The sequence below is a fragment of the Zonotrichia leucophrys genome, chromosome 13 (assembly GCF_028769735.1).
Source record: "Zonotrichia leucophrys gambelii isolate GWCS_2022_RI chromosome 13, RI_Zleu_2.0, whole genome shotgun sequence".
Classification (NCBI taxonomy): domain Eukaryota; kingdom Metazoa; phylum Chordata; class Aves; order Passeriformes; family Passerellidae; genus Zonotrichia; species Zonotrichia leucophrys.
Window position 1 is genome coordinate 17,067,500 of NC_088183.1, and position 19,247 is coordinate 17,086,746.

Below are 19,247 nucleotides of genomic sequence, written 5' to 3' on the forward strand. Positions count from 1 at the left end.
AATGACAAGCATGTTATTCTGAGCCATTTGAACACAGAAAGCTGTAAAAATAGCAGCAAGTGAACTGAGACGAACACCGAGTACTGTCCTTCCAGAGGCTGAGCAACCTGCTAAGCCCCCTGTAAATATGCCATAAAAGCATCTCCAGGAGCCAGCAGATGCTCAGTAACATCGCTGAACCAGATTTCTCCAGATACTTTTCTCTATAAGCTGAGGAATTTGCATTCTGCCGTTAATTAAACTATTCTTTGCATTCATGTAAGTAATTCTGAAGTAGTATCTGCAGTTCTACCACATGCTTTTCCCCCCTCCCCAAGCCCTTCCCTCATGGCAGATGTTCCCACACAGAATACATTACTGTCCTGCAAATCATCAAGCACGTGCCATTACACTGGAACAGCAGTTTTCATCAATCCCATTATCAATTTGGGGAAATAAAATCAAGTTCCCACTGCAAAGTACAGAGCCTCTTCCTCCCTCCAGCTCCAAGCCAAGTTACAGAGGATTGAAAGCAGGGGTGTCAGGAGGAGAGGTGCTTCCAGCACAAAACAAGCAAGAAAACAGATGTGCCAATACATATTTGGAGGAAAACAAACTGAAGTCGAGAGAAAGACTGAGCAGCATCAACAACACAGAGGAAACCCTGCCAGCCCTCAGGAATATTTGTGTCCTGCTCCTGAAGTTTCTCTTCCACCTGTGTTTGGCTTCAAGTCCCACACGTGCAGGGTGAACTGCAGGATGTGCCCAGCTCTGTGCACAGCCTGCAGGCAGGGCCCAGCTGAGCTCCTCCTCTCTGCGCCCAGCCCTGCCCTCTGCAAGCACCACTGCAAACAGCTGGCCCTGGACACCCCTCACACAGGGGCTGTGTCTGAACTCTGGGGAGTTTTTCTGTATATCTGCCATGCCTTGAATCCCTAGTTCCCAGCAAGCTGCTGGGATAACATAAAAGTACATCATGCTTTTGTTTAGAGGCTCACAAGAATCAAAAGACAATCAGATGCCATGATTTACAAGTCAAATAAAGATTTTGCTGTTGGTTTAAGCACGGGTCATATTTTTGAGAAACACCAGTTTGCCAATATTTTTTATGGTCCATATTTCCCCATCATTCCTGCCTCCACAGCAGCATTACAACCTCTAGGAGCCAGGAGAACACAAAGCTCTATTGAGTAGGGGCAGAATAAAAGCGACATTGAAGCACCACAAAATCAGCCTCTCCGATATCTGGAGATGTTGTGCTGTCTCTCAAGCCAAGTGTGATGAATCAAGCGCACAGAAACCCTGCTCTGTCTGAACACAGAGAGGCAAAGAAGTTAATAATGGAGTGTCCCCACCGTGGTATAATGAAAATTTGCTTTTTTGCACAGTCATTTTTGAACAGTCATTTTTCTCCTGAATACCCAACTGATGGCAATTCTTCTTTAGAAAGCGCCCGACTGGCACTGCCAGCGCTCATGAAAGAAGCGTGTGTGCTTCCCTGACTGAGGGTCTTTGGCAGTTTAAGACAATCCAACTGTTGGCTGCCACATCCCATCCCAGGCTGCGCCTCCAGAGCTCAGCCCTTCATTTCAGCACGCTCATCCAACAGCCAGCTACTCGCTCTGGCAGGGGCTTCCTCTGCCAGATCAGCACACAAACTTCCCTGCAAACTCTGCTGAGCATCAGAGCGAGGCACAGACGTGGCAGCAGCTGAGATGACTTCAGAGCGCTGCAGACAGGGCTGTAAATTCACAGCAGTGCAGCCTTTACTGCACCCATGGGAAGGCTCTGTCTAACTACTGGAAAACACTCACAAGCCTCTTAAAATTTGGAATTTAAGAAGAGCTGTGTCTTCTAATTAATCAAGTTGTAAATGACGTAACAGTGAGGTATTTTAAACTGTCAGTAATTTTCAGGTGCTCTAGAACATGAATTCTGAAATTGCATGTACCAGTTGAGGTGGATGGCAGCAGGATTAAGAAATTCAATTTTAAAACTACCTGAAAGGACTCATCTTCAATAATTTCTGGGTGATCTGACAAATAACTTCCAACTCCCTCTGTCTTCAGAGGATAGGGTAGTGCTGGCCAGTTATTTGGCACATACCCATAATACATTGGATTTTGTAGCTGAGATGAAGATCAACTCTTTCAAAGCCCACAGAGCGCTTAGAAATCATACATTTCCAAAACTTCTAAATTAAATAATGCACCTCAAGGGAACAAAAATTTCCTTTAAATCAAATGTGAATTAAATAGTTTCTCCATGTCTCCAACAAAAGCAGCTGACTGACATAGTAAGTGGTCAGACTTGATTTAGAAAGAAGAACACTTGTGCTTGAGAGCAAAATAGCAATTGAATTCCTGCTGCATTTGTTCATTCTTACCATTCAATATCATCAAGTCCCTTTACATAAGCACTACTGGCACAGGCATCAAAGGAGACAAAACCACTGCAAATAATGTAATCAGCACAACGAGCAATCTCTTGAAAAAAGTTAAAAATACAGTGGGAATGAAGACAGCCCAAGCCCACAGCCATGCACGGTTCAGGCACCTCTCACTGCTGACACACTGATTTAAAGTAGATTTCAAGGTTCTCTCTGTTCAGAGCCTACAGCCATGGCCCAGAGATGGCTTCTCAAACGCCACAAGGCTTCTCAAACCCCACAAGCAGGACCCCAAGCAGCTGCTGGTATTTAGAGGAATGAGCTTAAATTCCCCCCCAGTGACAAATGCAGTGCAGGGACCTCACGGTGCCAAGCGGAACAGCTGGGCAGGCTCGTCTGGAAAGGGCCGTCCATGCCCTGAGCAGTTTCTGAAACTCAACTCTCATTGTTCTCAGTGATGACACCAGCACACTGCAGGATGATTTGAGGTGAGTGGCTCTGGTGTTGGCACAGTTGGGGCGGTGAATGGCCCTAAATCCAGGCCAGTCACCAGTGGGGTTCCCCGGGCTCAGCACTGGGCCAGCCCTGTTTGATGTCTCTGTTGGTGACCTGGATGAGGGGATGGAGAGCAGCCTCAGTAACTGCACAGACAGCACCATGCTGGGCAGGAGTGTGCATCTGCTGGAGGGCTCTGCACAGGGATCTGGACAGGCTGGATCCGTGGGCCAAGGCCAGCTGTATGAGGTTCAACCAGGCCAGGTGCTGGGTCCTGCCCTGGGATCACAACAACCCCAGGGATGCTCCAGGCTGGGAAGGGGCCAGCAAGAAAGGCCTAGGGGTGCTGTGCCAGTGGCTGGACATGAGCCCAAGGGGGCCAGAGGCCAATGGCCCCAGGGCTGTGCCAGCACTGGGGTGGCAGCAGGACCAGGACAGTCACTGTCCCCTGTGCTGGCACTGCTGGGGCACCTCAGGGCTGTGTCCTGTTCTGGGCCCTCATGGCCAGAGAGCCCTGCAGGGGCTGGAGCGTGTCCAGGGCAGGGAACAGAGCTGGGCAGGGGCTGGAGCCCCAGGAGAGGCTGAGGGAGCTGGGCAGGGGCTCAGCCTGGAGCAAAGGAGGCTCAGGGGGCCCTTGTGGCTCTGCACAGCTCCTGCCAGGAGGGGACAGCCGGGGGGTCGGGCTGTGCTCCAGGGAACAGGGACAGGAGCAGAGGGAGCGGCCTCAGGCTGGGCCAGGGCAGGCCCAGGGTGGATTTTAGAGAAACCCTGTCAAACCCTGGCAGAGCTGCCCAGAGCAGGGGTGGAGTCACCATCCCTGGAGGGATTTCAAAGCCATGTGGATGTGGCACTTGGTGACAGGGTTTAGTGGTGGCCTTGGCAGTGCTGGGGAAACAGCTGGACTCAAGGGTCTCAGAGGGCTTCTCCAACTTAAATTTTTCCATTTAGGTTTTTTGCCTTTGGAAGAGGCATAACTTAAGTTGCTCCTTTTGAGGAGCAGATGTTACCTCAGGCCAAAGGGTCAGCTGGGAATATGTTATTAGTAAGAAGGTGTAACTCCAATATTAAAAAAATATTGTACCATCTGTCACAGAGTGATTCCATCTCAGATTCTAGTTAACTTTGACTGTTCAGAATTTACTAATATTTAAATCAGGAAAAACTTGACATTTCTAAAGCTGTTCTTTCTACCATTAGTAACAATTTGTGGCAGAGAACCACCTCCCCTGACAAGACAGAGGTTGTACCTTTTCCACATGAAATACATTTTGTTTTTTTGTTAAACTCCAAATTTGTTCAGGTCGTGACTAAGGTAAGTCTTCCAGCAATTAAAAAACTGCAGCAGTCTCAACTATACAAGTCTGGGGTCAGTGTTAAGCTTTTTAAATTACACTATTGAACACAACCCAGCAAAGCTAATAATAACACCAGGGTTGTGGGTCTGACCCCCATTCAGTGCAGAGATGGACTTTATGATCCTTGTGGGTCCCTTCCAACTCAGAACATTTTGTCATTCTGTGTAACAATGCTCCAGCTCTGTACTTGCTGTGCCTTCTCTTTGCCCAGACTCCCTGGCTTAGGCAGAGCAACTTTACAGGGAACTCTTTATTGAAGGACTGGCCAATTGCTTTTCCAACAAGAGACAAAAGATGCAATAGGAAAAAAAAGGAATTATAATCTCTAGGACTTTGAAACTTGATTTTCAAGGATTTCAAAGGCTGACAATAAATGTGTTAAAGCTTCAGACTTATGTGCCTGGACTGACTTCACAGAAACACCACCCAGATTTTCCTCCTGTTTACAGCTCAAATTTTTAGGACAGCTTCTTCAGGCACTCAAGAAGGCAAAGTCTCCAAAGTGGTGCTGCTGCAGCCACCTCGAGCTGGTGCAGCCCCAAGAAGGCTCTGCAATGTGTTTATTGTTGCATAACTGAATGTTGTCAGAGCTGGCCCTGCCACCCAGCATTGCCACAGCCCAGGATTACACATCCCTGTGCAGGAGCCAAACACTCACTAATTGAATTCTCCGAGTCTGGACACTCTCCTTTGAACCTGCAGTTGTAAAAATAGCATTGCAGAAAGAAGTTTTCTGACTGTCTTACACTGGGAAACTTTTCAATTTAACATTAAGCAGAATCCTCTCATAACTGGTGCTCAAAAACTCTTACACAAAAATAACAAACCCACATCCATGTGTACACAGATACTTTGGGAATTTCAATGCCACGGAAACCAAGCTTTTCAAAGGTGTTCCTGGCATTTTCATTTCTGATTAAACTTCAAAACTTCAGCTGCTTGTTCTATTTTTTTTGCTTTACATTTTACAATTTCTCTGGGAATGCAAATTCCAACTTTTAAGCAGCTTAAAAAAAATCACCCATTTTAAAAGCAAAAAAAAAAAGAAAGAATGGACAGGCAAACACTGAACATTTTTCTCCTAGGAATTTGCTAAAGAAAAGTGTATTTGATATTCTCAAAAAATTCAAACAGAGCACAGCTAATTTCTTCCTCCTCCATGTTAAAAAAGGCCCATCCCGATTCCCTTCACACTGGTCAAAGCTCAGGAAATTAATTTATCTGCAGAAACAACTCTTCTGGCAAAACTAATGGCAAGTGAGGACTCTCAGAAGAGATGTGTTGATTATGTAATCCCCATCCCTCTCCAGAAAGACTTTCATTATTTACTAAGTCCATACATTTATTTATTCACCTGTACACTACACTCAATATTCAGGACAAATCTGAGCATTTTAACATCCAGCCCTAACAGGTGCTGCATGAGGGAGAAGTGTTACAGCTATAGATGTGTTAACTCTAACCCTACAAACCCCTCATTTTGCAGAGGCAGAGTTAACTGGGAATTACACAAAACAGCTCCACTTCTTTAATACAGGAGGACTAGGGATCAAATCCCCTGGGACTGTGCACAGAGTTACCAGAGTCATGCTGTCAGCTGCTCTGTGATTTTATATGACTTAAGTAGCATGTGGCTGCAGCTCCACAGTAGGTACCTTGCAAAAGCTTGTTGTGGGCAACAGAATCCCCAAGTATTAACTGAAAATAGTAAAAGTCTTTAAATAAAACAAGGCACATGTACACAAACTGCAGACGTAAAGCACTGGGGAGAATGAAGGAGCAAACTGAGAGAACTGCTATTTCCAGAGCTCTGCAGCCTCACACAAAGATGAGAACAGTTTCATTCCAAGACTGGTTATAAACACAAGGAGGGGAAGTTTCAGTTGGCTGGAACAAAACTGGCAAGCAAAGGGCTGGCATTTTGGAGATGAGGAATGGAGGTCACACAGTTTGTTATTTCAACAGGCTGGAAAGTGATGGCAACAGAAACCAGAGACACAGAATCCCAGACTGGTTTGGGCTGGGAGAGACCTTAAAGCTCATCCAGTCTCACCCCCTGCCATGGCAGGGACACCTCCCACTGTCCCAGGCTGCTTCAGCCCCAGTGTCCAGCCTGGCCTTGGGCACTGCCAGGGATCCAGGGGCAGCCCCAGCTGCTCTGGGCACCCTGTGCCAGGGCCTGCCCACCCTCACAGGGAACAATTCCTTCTCAATATCCCATCTATCCCTGCCTTGTAGCAGTGGGAAGCCATTTCCCCTTGCTCTGTCTCTCCACGCTCTTTTAAGTAATATAAAAGTATGAAAATAAAGGTATTGTGCACCTTCTGCTTCTTGTTATATTGAGGCAATCAGTATTTCCATGGGTAACCACCTTTTGCTTGGGATTACATCTTAGTACTTCCACATTTCTAGCTCTACCTCTGTGTTTAAAATTCTAATTATAGGATACAGCTTTGCACTTGCCTCTCACCCTGTGCAGAGCTGTCTCCCAATACCTCTCCAGCTCCCTGGTGCCATTCCAGGTGCAGCTGTCCTGGTGCTGCTCCACATTGGTGAGCTCCTTCCATGCCCTGAGGAAATGCTCTCCCGCAACAGAGAGCCACCCATGTGTTGTCAAGGTTTCACAGAGAAGGGAAGTTTTCCACAAGCTGAGCAATCCCAGAGTTTGTGCATCAGGACAAACCAGACTGGGCTCCATTCACTGCAGCAAGGGCAGCATGGGGACGCCTTCCCTCGTGCCAATGGGGAAGGTTTTCAATCAGACAGAAAAAAGAGGTGTTTGAAGGGAATCAATACATCTGTAGCATAACCCATAGCCACAGCAGGAAAGTGCAGCAATATCTTTATTTGCAGCCTGGTGGATTATTCTCTGCACAGACCTGAGGGAGAGCAGCGCTGCCACAGGAACAGCAGTGTGCGGCGCGGGCACCGTGCCCCTTGTCGATGCAGCTGTGGCAGCAGATGTAACTGCTGGCACAGGAACTGTTCCTCCCTCAGACAAACAAGCTAAAGTGTTAAAATGTTGTTATAATCACAAACCACGTTAGTTATACAAGTCTATCTGAGCTACCACGACAGCAATGACACCACTGGTGTGTGATGGAGAGCTCAGCTTCAGCTGAAACCTTCAGAGCAAACCCTCAGCTGAGATGCTCCTTAGCAACACAAATACCTTTCTTTAAAATAAAAGTGTTTCTAGTAGTGATATCTGGACAGGACCCAAATAATTATCCTTGTCTAAAAAAGTCTCTGTGTTTGTCAAAGTGGAAATGAAGACAGGCTGGGAGAGCTGGGGGTGTTCAGCTGGGAGAAGAGAAGGCTCTGGAGAGACCTCAGAGCCCCTTCCAGGGTCTAAAGGGGCTCCAGGAGAGCTGGAGAGGGACTGGGGACAAGAGATGGAGGGACAGGACACAGGCAATGGCTCCCACTGCCAGGGGCAGGGATGGATGGGATATTGGGAATGAGGAATTGTTCCCTGGCAGGGTGGGCAGGCCCTGGCACAGGGTGCCCAGAGCAGCTGGGGCTGCCCCTGGATCCCTGGCAGTGCCCAGGGCCAGGCTGGACGTTGGGGATGGAGCACCTGGGACAGTGGGAGGTGTCCCTGGGATGGCAGGGGTGGCACTGGATAGGCTTTAAGGTTCCTCCCAGCCCAAACCAGTCTGGAATTCTGTGAAATTGTTCTTCTCTCCATCTCAGTTTGCTCAGCACTCAGAACATGCTGCCTTCTGATCTGACTAAAGGCTTCCAACTTGGTGCCTATTATTAGCTGCTTAAACCAGTTTTTGGTGATTCAGACAACTGTTCATGGCAGTGTAATTGTAATTGTCAGTACACTGTGCTCTTCACGAAGACGACAAAACAGTGTCAGTAATGAGCTCCACACAGATTTCAGGCACCTCCTTGATGACATGACATGACTAATAATCCAATATTGCTAATGACTAAGATGATGAAAATCCAGACATGCATCAAAGCTTTTAGTTAAATATCAAGAATTAAAACGTTTATGCCACATCTATAAAAAACTGTACCCAAAAAGCCACTTAAAAATGCTGTTGGAATTAAGACTTAAATATCTGGAAAATAAAAGGACTCTATTGCTTTTCAGCTACCTCTGAAGACATCATGCCAACTGTTCTCACACTTCCTGACCTCTTTTACACACTTCCCTTTCCAAAAAGCTTCTGTTTCCAAAGGAAAAAGGAACAGAGCAAACACAGGGCAGTTTCTAGTGGAATAAAAAGCACATTAATATCTTCCAAACCCCAAACTCATTCAAACTCCAAATTCTACCCCCTCCACACATGCCTTGGCCCAGATGTGCAGAGCAAGCCCTTCCCAGTCACACAGCAAGGTGAGTGTCCCTGTGGCTGGGGTGTGGCACAAATGCCTCTCCTCCATGAGTAGCAGCAAACCATGAGCATTTCCAAAGAGAAAAATTGTCTCCAGACAGCCCAATGGCTGCCCAGATTTGTGAGGATTCAATCCCTTCATCCCTCCCATCAGTTTCACTGTCATGGCTTGCCCATGAGTACTTACAATGAAATCTGGACAGAAAGATTACCCTGAAGTCTCTTATTCTTCTTCCAACATAATTTTTAAACTCTACCAGCATCCTACCAACCCTTTCATACATTATTTGGTGTAGCATTAGAAGATTGGCCTCAAAAATAACCTTACAAGAACAGAAGTTATCCTATTAAAAGGTCACTTGCCTTTACTTATGTATGATGTATTAAATTTGTATATCCAGTTTTGTTGAAAAATGTAGGAACATTTTTCTGCTGAGGCTTCCCTGCTTTTCTGATTATGAATGTAAGGAAAGCATGTTCTACGAGAAGAATTTAATTTATTTATGAATTAGTTGACTAATAAAATGAACTTACAAGGAAAGTGCATTGGCTGTTGAAGAGTGTCAGACTTTAGAGGGCACATTAGAGTTACACTGGTCATTTATTGGAGACATTAGTTTTAAATTGCTGCCAAGGCTATCTATAGACAAATTACAGAAAACGTGCTTGTGCTTTGGAAGAGACATTTTGCTCACTTTGATCTCCATTTTAAATGGGAAATAACTCTGCCTCTTTTCTCCAGACCACAGTGCAAGGATATTTCCCTTGTAATACAAAATTACCTTAAAAATAAAAGCAATAAAAGACAAACCTGAGTTGGCAGATATTTTCCCCTCTGTAAATGAGAATACTGGAAAAATAGGTGCTGAAGTACCCTGGTAATGACCCTAGTCTGGAAAATGCTGGGTTTTGAGATTTAATAAAATTCAGAAAAACACTCCAAGTCAATATCTGGGTTGGGTGCCAAGTGCTTGTGCTGTTCCCCAGGAACCTCAGCCCTGCCTGGCAGCACTGACTGACCCCTGAGCTGGCAGCAGGGGGGCAGAGCACTGCAAGAATGAGCAAAGCCCCCTCCAAAGAGGTTTGGAAAACTCAGTGGAAACTCTGGAAATCAGGTGGCTGATAGACACAAAGGATAATCTTGTCAGAGCAGATTAACTTCTGGATCTGCTGGATTCTTCCATTCCATGCTTTGTTTGCAATAAATGGTACCTGGCCATGCCCAGGTAAGTGACAATGGACAGGGGACAGCCAAGACCTTCACTGTGCCTCCAAAAACCAGTTTTTATTTTAAATCCAAGTTATGTTTTATCCACTTCACGTTTTAAAAAGCCTTTCACATGTAAAAAACCTGCAGCTGCTAAGACTCTCCCAAGAACACACAGGCTGCAAGTCTGAGCAAATCAGGATAATTGCAAGAAAAATGTAGCAAGTGTGCAAGGCTTCAGGCTTTGGGAGAGGGGTATTTTTAGATTTTAGACTGAAGAATGACTCCAGGACATCGGGCTAGACAGTGAGGGCAACAGAAGGGGGAAATGTCAGAGCAAGAGGCTACAGAAAGCTTATGGAGCTGCAAGTGCCCAAATGTGATTCTTTCCAAGCAAATAAATTTGCCGTCTGCATCTGTTCATGGGTTTCACTGAAAATGAGAAAATCATCACTCCATATGCAAGATGCAACCCAGTGCATTAAAAAAAGGCACAGAGCAGTCTTTTCAGATAAATTAAAGCAATTAGAAAAAAAATCAATGCTTATGAAACACCATTGAGAGCTTTTGCCTCCTTGGTTTTACCAATATTTCTCTTGGTAAGAAGAAAACTTAAAAATAAAATTTATGTTGAGAAAAAAGTTTGGCACAGGGGTAGTGGGTTCCAAAGGAAGAAGAGATCATTTGTTCTTTTTAAGGAATTACAAATATATTCTCTAAAATATTCTTCAGCAAGCAAATTGGAGGATTTTAACCCGGACACTCTCCTTATTTACCTTTTATTTCCTAATCTCTTAATGTCTGAAAAACTTTTCCATTAAAACTCCCCAGAGTTACACTATGTCACAGAGTAACCAGGGACAAATTGACAAGCTAATTTTTACTTTTCTAAAGCATTCAAGAGCGCAGCAAAGGTTTCTGTTTAACAAGTCTGGCTTTGTCCCTGTGCAGGAGCAGCCCCAGCACCCCCGGGGAGCAGCACAAAGGCAGCTCAGCACAAACTGCTCAGAGCCTGGCAGGGACAGAGCCAGCGTGGAGCTCGGTGCCATCAGTGCCCATGGGCAGCACTGCAGGACAGCCCCGGGCAGGAACGGGCACTCCAAGGGTGCCAGGGCCAAGCTGTCCTTCCTCAACAGCAAAGCCAGCTTGGGGAGCCAAGGCTGCCTCACCCAGTGGGAAAAAACACTGGATTGGAGTTATCTGTTCACAGGCTGCAGATTGGGAAGACTTCCATAGTTTACAAGTGAATTTAACTTTTTGTTAGGCTGGTTCCACAAATGCTGTCCTTTCTGTTATTCTTGTGTGTTACATTGAAATTGGCTTCTCAATTCCTGAATTAAACTCCTTTAACCAAATCCAGCCAGAGTTAATGGTCTGTTAGCACAGAGCAATTTTGAAAGCTATCTTTGAAACGTATTATTCAACTGAGACAAGGCTCATTCTACTTTTTTAGTGTTCCTCAGTTTTCAAAAGGCAGGATAAAAGGGTTAGGATTTTACTACATGGGAAACAAATTAGATGGGAGCCCTTTGGGATGCTCTTGGTATGGGTTCTCTACAAGACACAGACCCAGCAGGCAAATCAGCTTTTTGTGGTTATTGCACCTTTTGGTCAAATTTGGCTGCCTGGGCGTCAGGAACCACAAAAGCAGATAGTGCTGTGCTGCCAAGAAGGGAACATTTCAAAACGAAATTACCCAAATCATGTGCTTGCATCTCTTTATGGGTACTTGGAGAGCCCATAAACAGCTCTGCACTGCAGGAGCAAGAACTCCCTGTGCCCAGCCAGGGCAGAACCAGCACTGCCACTCCTGTCCAGCCAACACCTGCCAGGGTTTAGTGTGAAAAACGAAATCAAATAAATCTATCTCATTATGTATCTCTAGGGGCTGGGTCACAGACTCCTCCAGCTCACAGACACAGGGGCATTAACCCAAGGAGCAAACCCTCCCAGCAATGCAGTGGGGATGTGCTGAGCTCCCCAGGACAGAGCAGGACCTCCTGCACATTTCCTGTCCCCACTCAAAGGGAAGAAGGGAGGGAAGGGAGGAAAGGGCAATGCTCCCCTCTACATCCAAACCACAGGAGCCTGTCAGGGCAGGATACAGCACAGCTCCACCCAGTGCTGCAGCTGCTGGGCACATTTGGTGTCCTGAGTCACCCAGCAGCACATGTGAGGGCAGTTCTGATAAACCCCCTGCACACTCATCTCCCCTGAAAGCAGTGGAAGCAATCACTGCCCATCTCACCAGGCAAAACACCTTCAGCTCTGCTCTTACACAATCTTTTGTTGTTTCTCCTGAGTTTCCTGCCCGACAGCAGAATAAAGAGGGAACTGGCAAACATCCTTCTCCATTCTGGCAGAGGCACAAGACATTTCAAACACAACCCTCCCCAAGCCATCCTCCCGCACAGGGAATCTGACATTTCATACAATGCTGGTGGCTCTCCTGCCCCTCAGGACAAAGGGTTTGCAGGAGCACTATTCCCTTCTGTCCAAGCTAAGTGTATATATTAATCCATCTCCATTCAGGGAAGGGGTTTATAAACCATCTACATCATGCTACACTACAACTACAGTTACATTTCAGACAGCAAAAGCAATAACCAAGCCTTCAAAAAGCTGTTGCAGCAGCATATCATTTTAGCAGGAGCTTTTGATGTCAGTCAAAAATATTGCTGAATGTCTACTTTCAGGGGAATAGTCCTTGGAAGACAAGAGAGTCTGGCTCCTCTGCAGCCTGGCATTTGCACAGCAGGTAGGGCCAGTGCCAGTGAGGATGGAACTGTGGCTGCTCCAATGGGACACAGCTTCCGAGGGGACAGGGAGAAAGGGCTCCTGGCAAGGGCTGGGGAGAGGCTCAGGGACAGAGCAGCACAATTATTCCTTTTAATTATGCCAATAAATTCCACACATCTGCTGAGGAGGTAGCAGAACTCTGGCAGAAGAGGCACTGCTATTGTTACATGATTCAACTTCTACTGTAAACAAGCCCTAAAAATAATTTTCTAGATAAATCAGGCTTGCAACATGAAGAAGGGAGGCTTTAGAGCAAACCCACTTCAAAGTGTTCCCAAGGCTGTATCCTGCTGCCAAGGCAGGGCACAGCAGCCCTGCCTTCCTTCCACATGCTGCTTTGCAGAACAACGTCAGTTACTTAAAATTTAGATTAGGATAACTTTGCAGCTCTAGGAGGACAGCATTGATGCTGAAACATGACAAGCCAAAAGAGAAAAATGGATGCCTTCAAAGAATTAAAAGATTGTCATTGCTTAGACAGGAGCTCCAAAGAGCTGGATGAACTTCATGCACCCTGGACTATGGGCCAGCTGCAAAGTGCTCTCAGAACTCTACCAAAAATACATTGTGCAAGTCAGAAGCTACTTTTACTGATGTCTGATCAGTCTCATTCTTGAACAATTTAAATGTGCCCAGCTGTGTGAGTATTCCCCACAAGCCCTGGAGACACATGGACTCTGCTATCAAACACAGACACCGAGAGAGCAGAACCACACAAAGAGCCTGGGACTGTTCCCGGGGAGCTGCTGAGGTTCAGCACAACCAGCCAGAGCCTCAAAGCATGGAAGAGCACAAGAGGAGTTTTTGACACTTATTCCTAGTGGCATGTTTCCCCAACAACACCTATAGCTGTTTGTTCCGTGCCATTCAGCATCAGCTGGCACAGAACTCTCACGCAATGGCGGTGGCGAGGGGCCCAGAGCCCCGAGGTGATCCATGAACAGGGGCAGGCTCTGCTGCTGCTCTCTGCAGCACCACCCATGGAAATTGCTTTCCTCAGCAGGGCATGAACGACCCTGAGAGCAACTCCCTGCCAGGGGGAGCAGCCAGATGAGGGTTGGGCTCTTCTCCCAGGCAATGAGTGAGAGGACAAGAGGAAATGGCCTACAAGCTCTGCCAGGGCAGGCTCAGGGTGGGCACAGCAGGAATTTCCCTGTAGAACGGGGGCTCAGGCCTTGGCAGGAGCTGCCCAGGGAGGTTTGGAGTGCCCATCCCTTGAGGTGTCCAAGGAAGGGCTGGAGGTGGCACTCAGAACTCTGGGCTGGGGACAAGGTGGGGATCAGCTTGGACTCGATGGGCTGGCAGGGATTTTCCAGCTTCAGTGATCCTGGGACTCCAGTTAAGACACATTGGTCCAATTTAATCTGGTTTTCCCCCCAGTCAGAGCTCTGCTCTGCAGTTCCACCAGCTGGAGAGCCTTTGGGTTTTCCTTACAGAGGGGTGGCAGGGATCACTTGTGCTGTCACTCCAAGTGTTCTGTTTGCTCTTTACACACACAAGGGCAGCTCTTCATTCTGAAAGCCTTCACACAAAAGACCTGTTTATATTCAGTGGGATTTTACTGGAAAGAAAACCCCTCCAGGCTTCAAAGCAATGGGTCAAACTGTCCAGCAGGACAATCGTGTCCTGGTCTCCCTTACTCCAACTAACCACCTCCAAGTAACAAAACCTTTATCATGCACTCACATTGTAATATCCACAACTACATGGGTTATTCAACAGCTCCTTTTGATAAGCTTACATTTTCAATTATTTAAATATTAAATTGTGTTTAAATTCATTCAAATAAAATTTTAAAGGAAATTTATTACAGAATTTGCTTTGTGCTTCAGCAGAATTGAAAAACCTGTTTTGCCTAGTCTTGCCTTAATTTAACTAGCAACAATTAAATTTTAATTTGTACCATCTTACCTCAATCAATTTGTTGGCATGTTCACGGAAAACCTGGGCATATTCTTTAACTTCTTTTTCATTCCCATTCTTGGCAGCTTCAATCAATACTAAAAGAGGAACATTTGTTTCCAGAAAAGAGTCTGAAACATGGTCCATAACAGCTTTGCGGAGCTAAAATAAAAATAAAAGAATGAGTTATTCTGCAGTAGTGTTCCACTGCTGTTTCCCTCTTACTGTATTAATACGTACAGCTTAAACTACTTTTGTCACTGATCCTTTTTCCTTTGTGTGACCAAGGCTTTCCCTGCACTAAGTCTTGTCTACACACTTTTTGCTTCAATTTAAATGAAATCTCCTTAAAAAATGGATTAGTTATAGAAGTGCAAGTCACCAGTTTGGCCACAAATATTGATTTAGCAGCTCATATTGGTTTTGTCTGAGTAAATTTGCTGCTTTCCCTCAGCTGATTAAACAACACACTGATTTAACTTTTTTATTTTTCTGCTAGAATAAAAACATTTTTCAACAAACGTGATCCATATTCTCACATACTCAAAAATGGAAATATATTGCTTTAAAGCCAAACAGACAAAAAGCTGATGCTACATAAAAACAGTTCTCAAATAAAACAGGTTGAGATGAACACCACCAGCACTATAAAATATCACTGATTATCTTCCAAGTCCATCAAGTAAAAGCTGTTTTTGGGGGACTTTGGTTGGGTTTTTTAATCTCTCTTGACATGAGGATAATTAAGACTCCAACATCTGTATCACACAGTTCACAGGGAATTAAGAGAGAATTACGTTCCCATGCCATGCTTCCCACTGGAAGCTTCTGGCCTTTAATTCACTGAAGACAGGCCAGCAAACCCAGTGCCACCAGGAACCAATCCCCAGCAGGCAGCACTGCACTCCTGTGCCTCAGCCAGCACCACCTGTGGCCACTCCTCACCTGCCTGCGCAGGTCTCTGGTCTTCTTGGTCATTTTATCAATGGCAGAGTTCAGGGCATCACTTCTCTCCTTGCGGCCAGCCTGGAAAACAGCAGACAAAGAGGTGAACAGGTATCCAGGATCTCAAAGTTAAACCAGTTGTTATTCATTTCAAGCATATGGTAAGCTTCTGTTTCTATTTTTGAGGTTTGTGGAGTCTCCACCTCCCCGATAAGGCAGGCACTGCTCCCTGCACACCCCACCCAGGGATCACACAACACTGCTCCTGAGCAGGCAGCCAAAAGCCCAGAATCAAAAGTCAAATCCTTATAAACCATTTGTTAGATAAGACATTCAAAGTGAGTGAAATTTCAAGTGAGTCTCCAGGCCCACCCGTGGGGAGCTGCCAAGGTTTGATCCTGCACGTTTCGCCTGAGCCCCGTTGTTAGAGAGGCCAAAGGGCCAAGCAGCAGGGGCAGCTTCCCTTTTCCATCAGACACTGGGTCAAAAATATCCTCATTTCTAACAAATTAGGAGTCAGATAAGACAGTGGTGGTGGTCTGGTTTTGCTAGGAGATTTTTCTCTTTAATATAGCTTATTTAGGGTTTCAAAACACACTTTATTCAACCACAATCCAATTTCTGAAGTCCTAAGCCACAATCAATATAATTATCCAGTTGAGAAGAAAAACCATTTAGCAGTGCTGCAGTGAGTGTATGCCAGGTATCAATTCTCCAGGTGACAGGCTGGTGTGAAATATCTGGATGAACAGCCTTGAATCTAAAACATCAAGTCCACTCTACAGCAGAAATAAAAAATGGGGGGGAGGGAGTTAGGATGTTGTAATGTCATTATAGTGTAATGAATTATTGAAGATTTGTCACCGCCATGATCAAGTTATTTGATTCTCATCACAAAAGGTAACTGAAAAGTGACTGGAGCTAAACCCAGGAGCTTGTTGTGACACTGCCAAACCTGCAGCAGCCCAGCACTGGCCCCCTCTTTGCTCTACATTCAAAAATCAAAGCTGAAGGCTCTAAATAAAGTGAAGATTAATGCACTGATTTACCCAACACTTTGCTGCTGCCCTGCTCAGGGGATATGACAGACAAACTCCCTGGGCAATGGCTCTGGCCCCGGCATGCTGGTGGCACCTGTGGGGGACAGGGGGACAGTGACCCCAGAAGCTGCCACCAGGCACTGCCCCAGCCACAACTGCTCCAAGACACCAACCTGCAGTGGCAGCTGCTTCACCCCTGTTTACCCACGGCAACGTGAACGTTTCACTGAACCCACAGCACCCTCCCCACACAGTGGGTTTTTTTGCCAGGAATAAGTTTGGATCTAAGATATATGCTCATCTATTATGCAGAAAGCCAAACATTCAGCTGTTCCAAGAAGTGCCATTTTACTTCTCCCCGGGTGCTCCCACATTACCATTTTAACAAGAAGCAGGAGCAGGGATTTGAGGCGATACCACCCATCAATTCCACTTTGCTGTCCCTGGCTTCACAGCCCACAGCCTCGGTGCACAGCACCAGATGCCTTTGGGATGAGAGGAAAACCAAGAGATGGCCTCCACTAATGGAACACTATGCAAAACACCCAACAAAGCACATTAAAGCTTGAGCAGCACTGATTTCTCACTGCTCATCTGTTCCTATGAAACCACACCACATCCTAGCACAGAAAGAGCTGTAGAATCCAACCCCCCTTTAGGAAGGCAGCTCCAGTTTATTTCTACCTTGCTGGTATGCATAAGTTTTAGTACAGAAGCTTGTCAAGAGCATGACCAGAATTTACTTCAGAAGGCTACAGGATAAAGCATCCTGCTAATTTAGCTCTGGTGATTTAGCACATGGAGTCACTAATTGGGATCCTTTGCTAGGGCTGAGTGGGGGCAGAGCAGGACAGACCCAGGACACCTCAGTGGATACACACACCCTGCTGTCACATCTTAACCATCACAGCCAATTCCAACCAAGGTCCTCGAGACAACAATGTCGAGTTTTGCCCAGCTGAAGTTTCCTGACCATTTTTCCCCCCAGCATAATAAACACTGTGGTGCCAAACAAACCCATTAGGAGCTGGTGGAACACATGAAGACCTGCACAGCCCATGGCAGCACAAACCCTCATGGGCACAGAAACATGCTGAGGCTCACCCTGACCACAGCACTGTCACTCTGTCCAGGCTGCCACACAAGTCGGGAATTTTACCCATTGGTTCCACCCTACAGTTCAAAAGTCCTCTTTGAGCTGGGCTCCCTCTCTCAACTAATAAATCATGTTTTAAAGGCTCCAAGTGCCAGTTTAGCTCTTCTGGGTAATTTGTTCCACTAACCAATTAGTCTGACCATTAAAAACTGGTGCTCATGTCTGGTGTGAGCCCTCACTGAGGAGACAGCTAATGACCCAGCAGGACAAGGCAGCCCAGCCAGCAGCTCGTGCTATCCACGGGATTAGGAGGACTCACAAGAGTGAAGCCCAAATATTCAGATTTCTAATAGGATTTTTAGATATTCAGCACAAAACTCTGCTGAGGGAATCACAAACCCTGCAGCCAGAGAGCAGCTAATAGATTCAGTAGATTTAATAGGGTCATGATGACCATGTCAATCATTCTGCAGTATGATATCCCAACTCTGACCAGTATCATGGATAATAAATTTAGCCATGGTGCAAATTTACTTTAAATTAAATCAGATCTTTATCAAAGAGGATAGAATTTATGTTAAAAATTACTCGTTACCCCCACTCCCTCCATCTCTGCTCTTCCCCCACCATTGCTGCTCCCCTTGCAGAGCTGCACAAACATTCCCTGCCACATCCCTGCAATCCCAGCTCACACCACCATCCCCAGAGGGGACTCTTTTAATGCTCAAGGCAAAGAAAGAGGATTTGTACACAGGGAGGGGAGCAGAATCACCATTTCTGTCACAAAGCCTTCCTGCTGTAGGTGTGCCATCTGAATTCAGACAAGCAAAAGACAGACCCAAGCTTTTCCTATAGCTATGGAGGTTAAAATCTAATCCCAACTGATCTATAGAGGTACATGAGCATGGCGGCGGTGGTGCATTCCACCAGGATCAACAGAGCATGTCCTATAACCAGCTACTCAAAGTTATGTTCTTGTAGCTAAATATCACAAATATCTGCTGTTAATCTTAAAGGTTCATCATCAGTTTGGGTTAAGCTGAGCCCACAGAGGTATTGAGGGAGACAGTACCTCCTGCTCAGCAGCACCTCACACCTTCCCTGCAGAGCCCACCATGTCCCTCCCAAATCAGCACCCAGATGTAAGCCAGATACAGCACTGCTGAGAGCCACACTGTGCCACCTCCACCCCCACACAAGCACCAAAAAGGATGGTTGGCAGAGAGGTTTCTGCTTCAGGTGTCTGGGAATTGACTTCTGGGCTGTCAGTACAAGAGGCAGCATCCTGGTTAATGCTGGGCGCTGAGTAAGCTACAAGTGGGTGCTTGGCACACCTTCCTGTGGGCAGGCAGTGTGTCACCATGTGTCACTGTGTGTCACCGTGTGTCACTGTGCCACCTTTGAGCTCTGCTGCCAGGGGACACCGGACATCAGTGCTCGGGTGCACTGTGTCCCACGCTTGCTTCTGCCCTGCCACCCAGGCTCGCTCTGTGTCCAGAGGATAACCCTGCACAGCCCTCCATCACTGAGACAGCTGGGCTGCCAACCAATGCCAGCCAGAGCAGGGCAGATCCAGGCCAGGCAGTGTGAGCACTGAGGTGTGACCCACGCCAATTCCAGCAGTGTTTTCACATCCCAGTGCAGGAAGCAGGACTGTGGCCTGGTTTGCTGCAGGAAGGAGTCTCCCA

At 46.3% G+C, this 19,247-nt stretch overlaps 1 protein-coding gene across 1 annotated transcript in view; it reads right to left on the bottom strand.

Annotated features, from left to right (window-relative positions):
• Positions 1–19,247, bottom strand: part of CTNNA1 (catenin alpha 1) — a 118,544-nt gene that overhangs the window by 32,507 nt on the left and 66,790 nt on the right. The window contains exons 8-9 of the mRNA XM_064724604.1: positions 15,424–15,504; positions 14,488–14,640 (exon numbers count right to left, since the gene is read on the bottom strand). Coding sequence (XP_064580674.1) covers positions 14,488–14,640; positions 15,424–15,504 — 234 coding nt within the window. The remainder of the gene's footprint in view (positions 1–14,487; positions 14,641–15,423; positions 15,505–19,247) is intronic.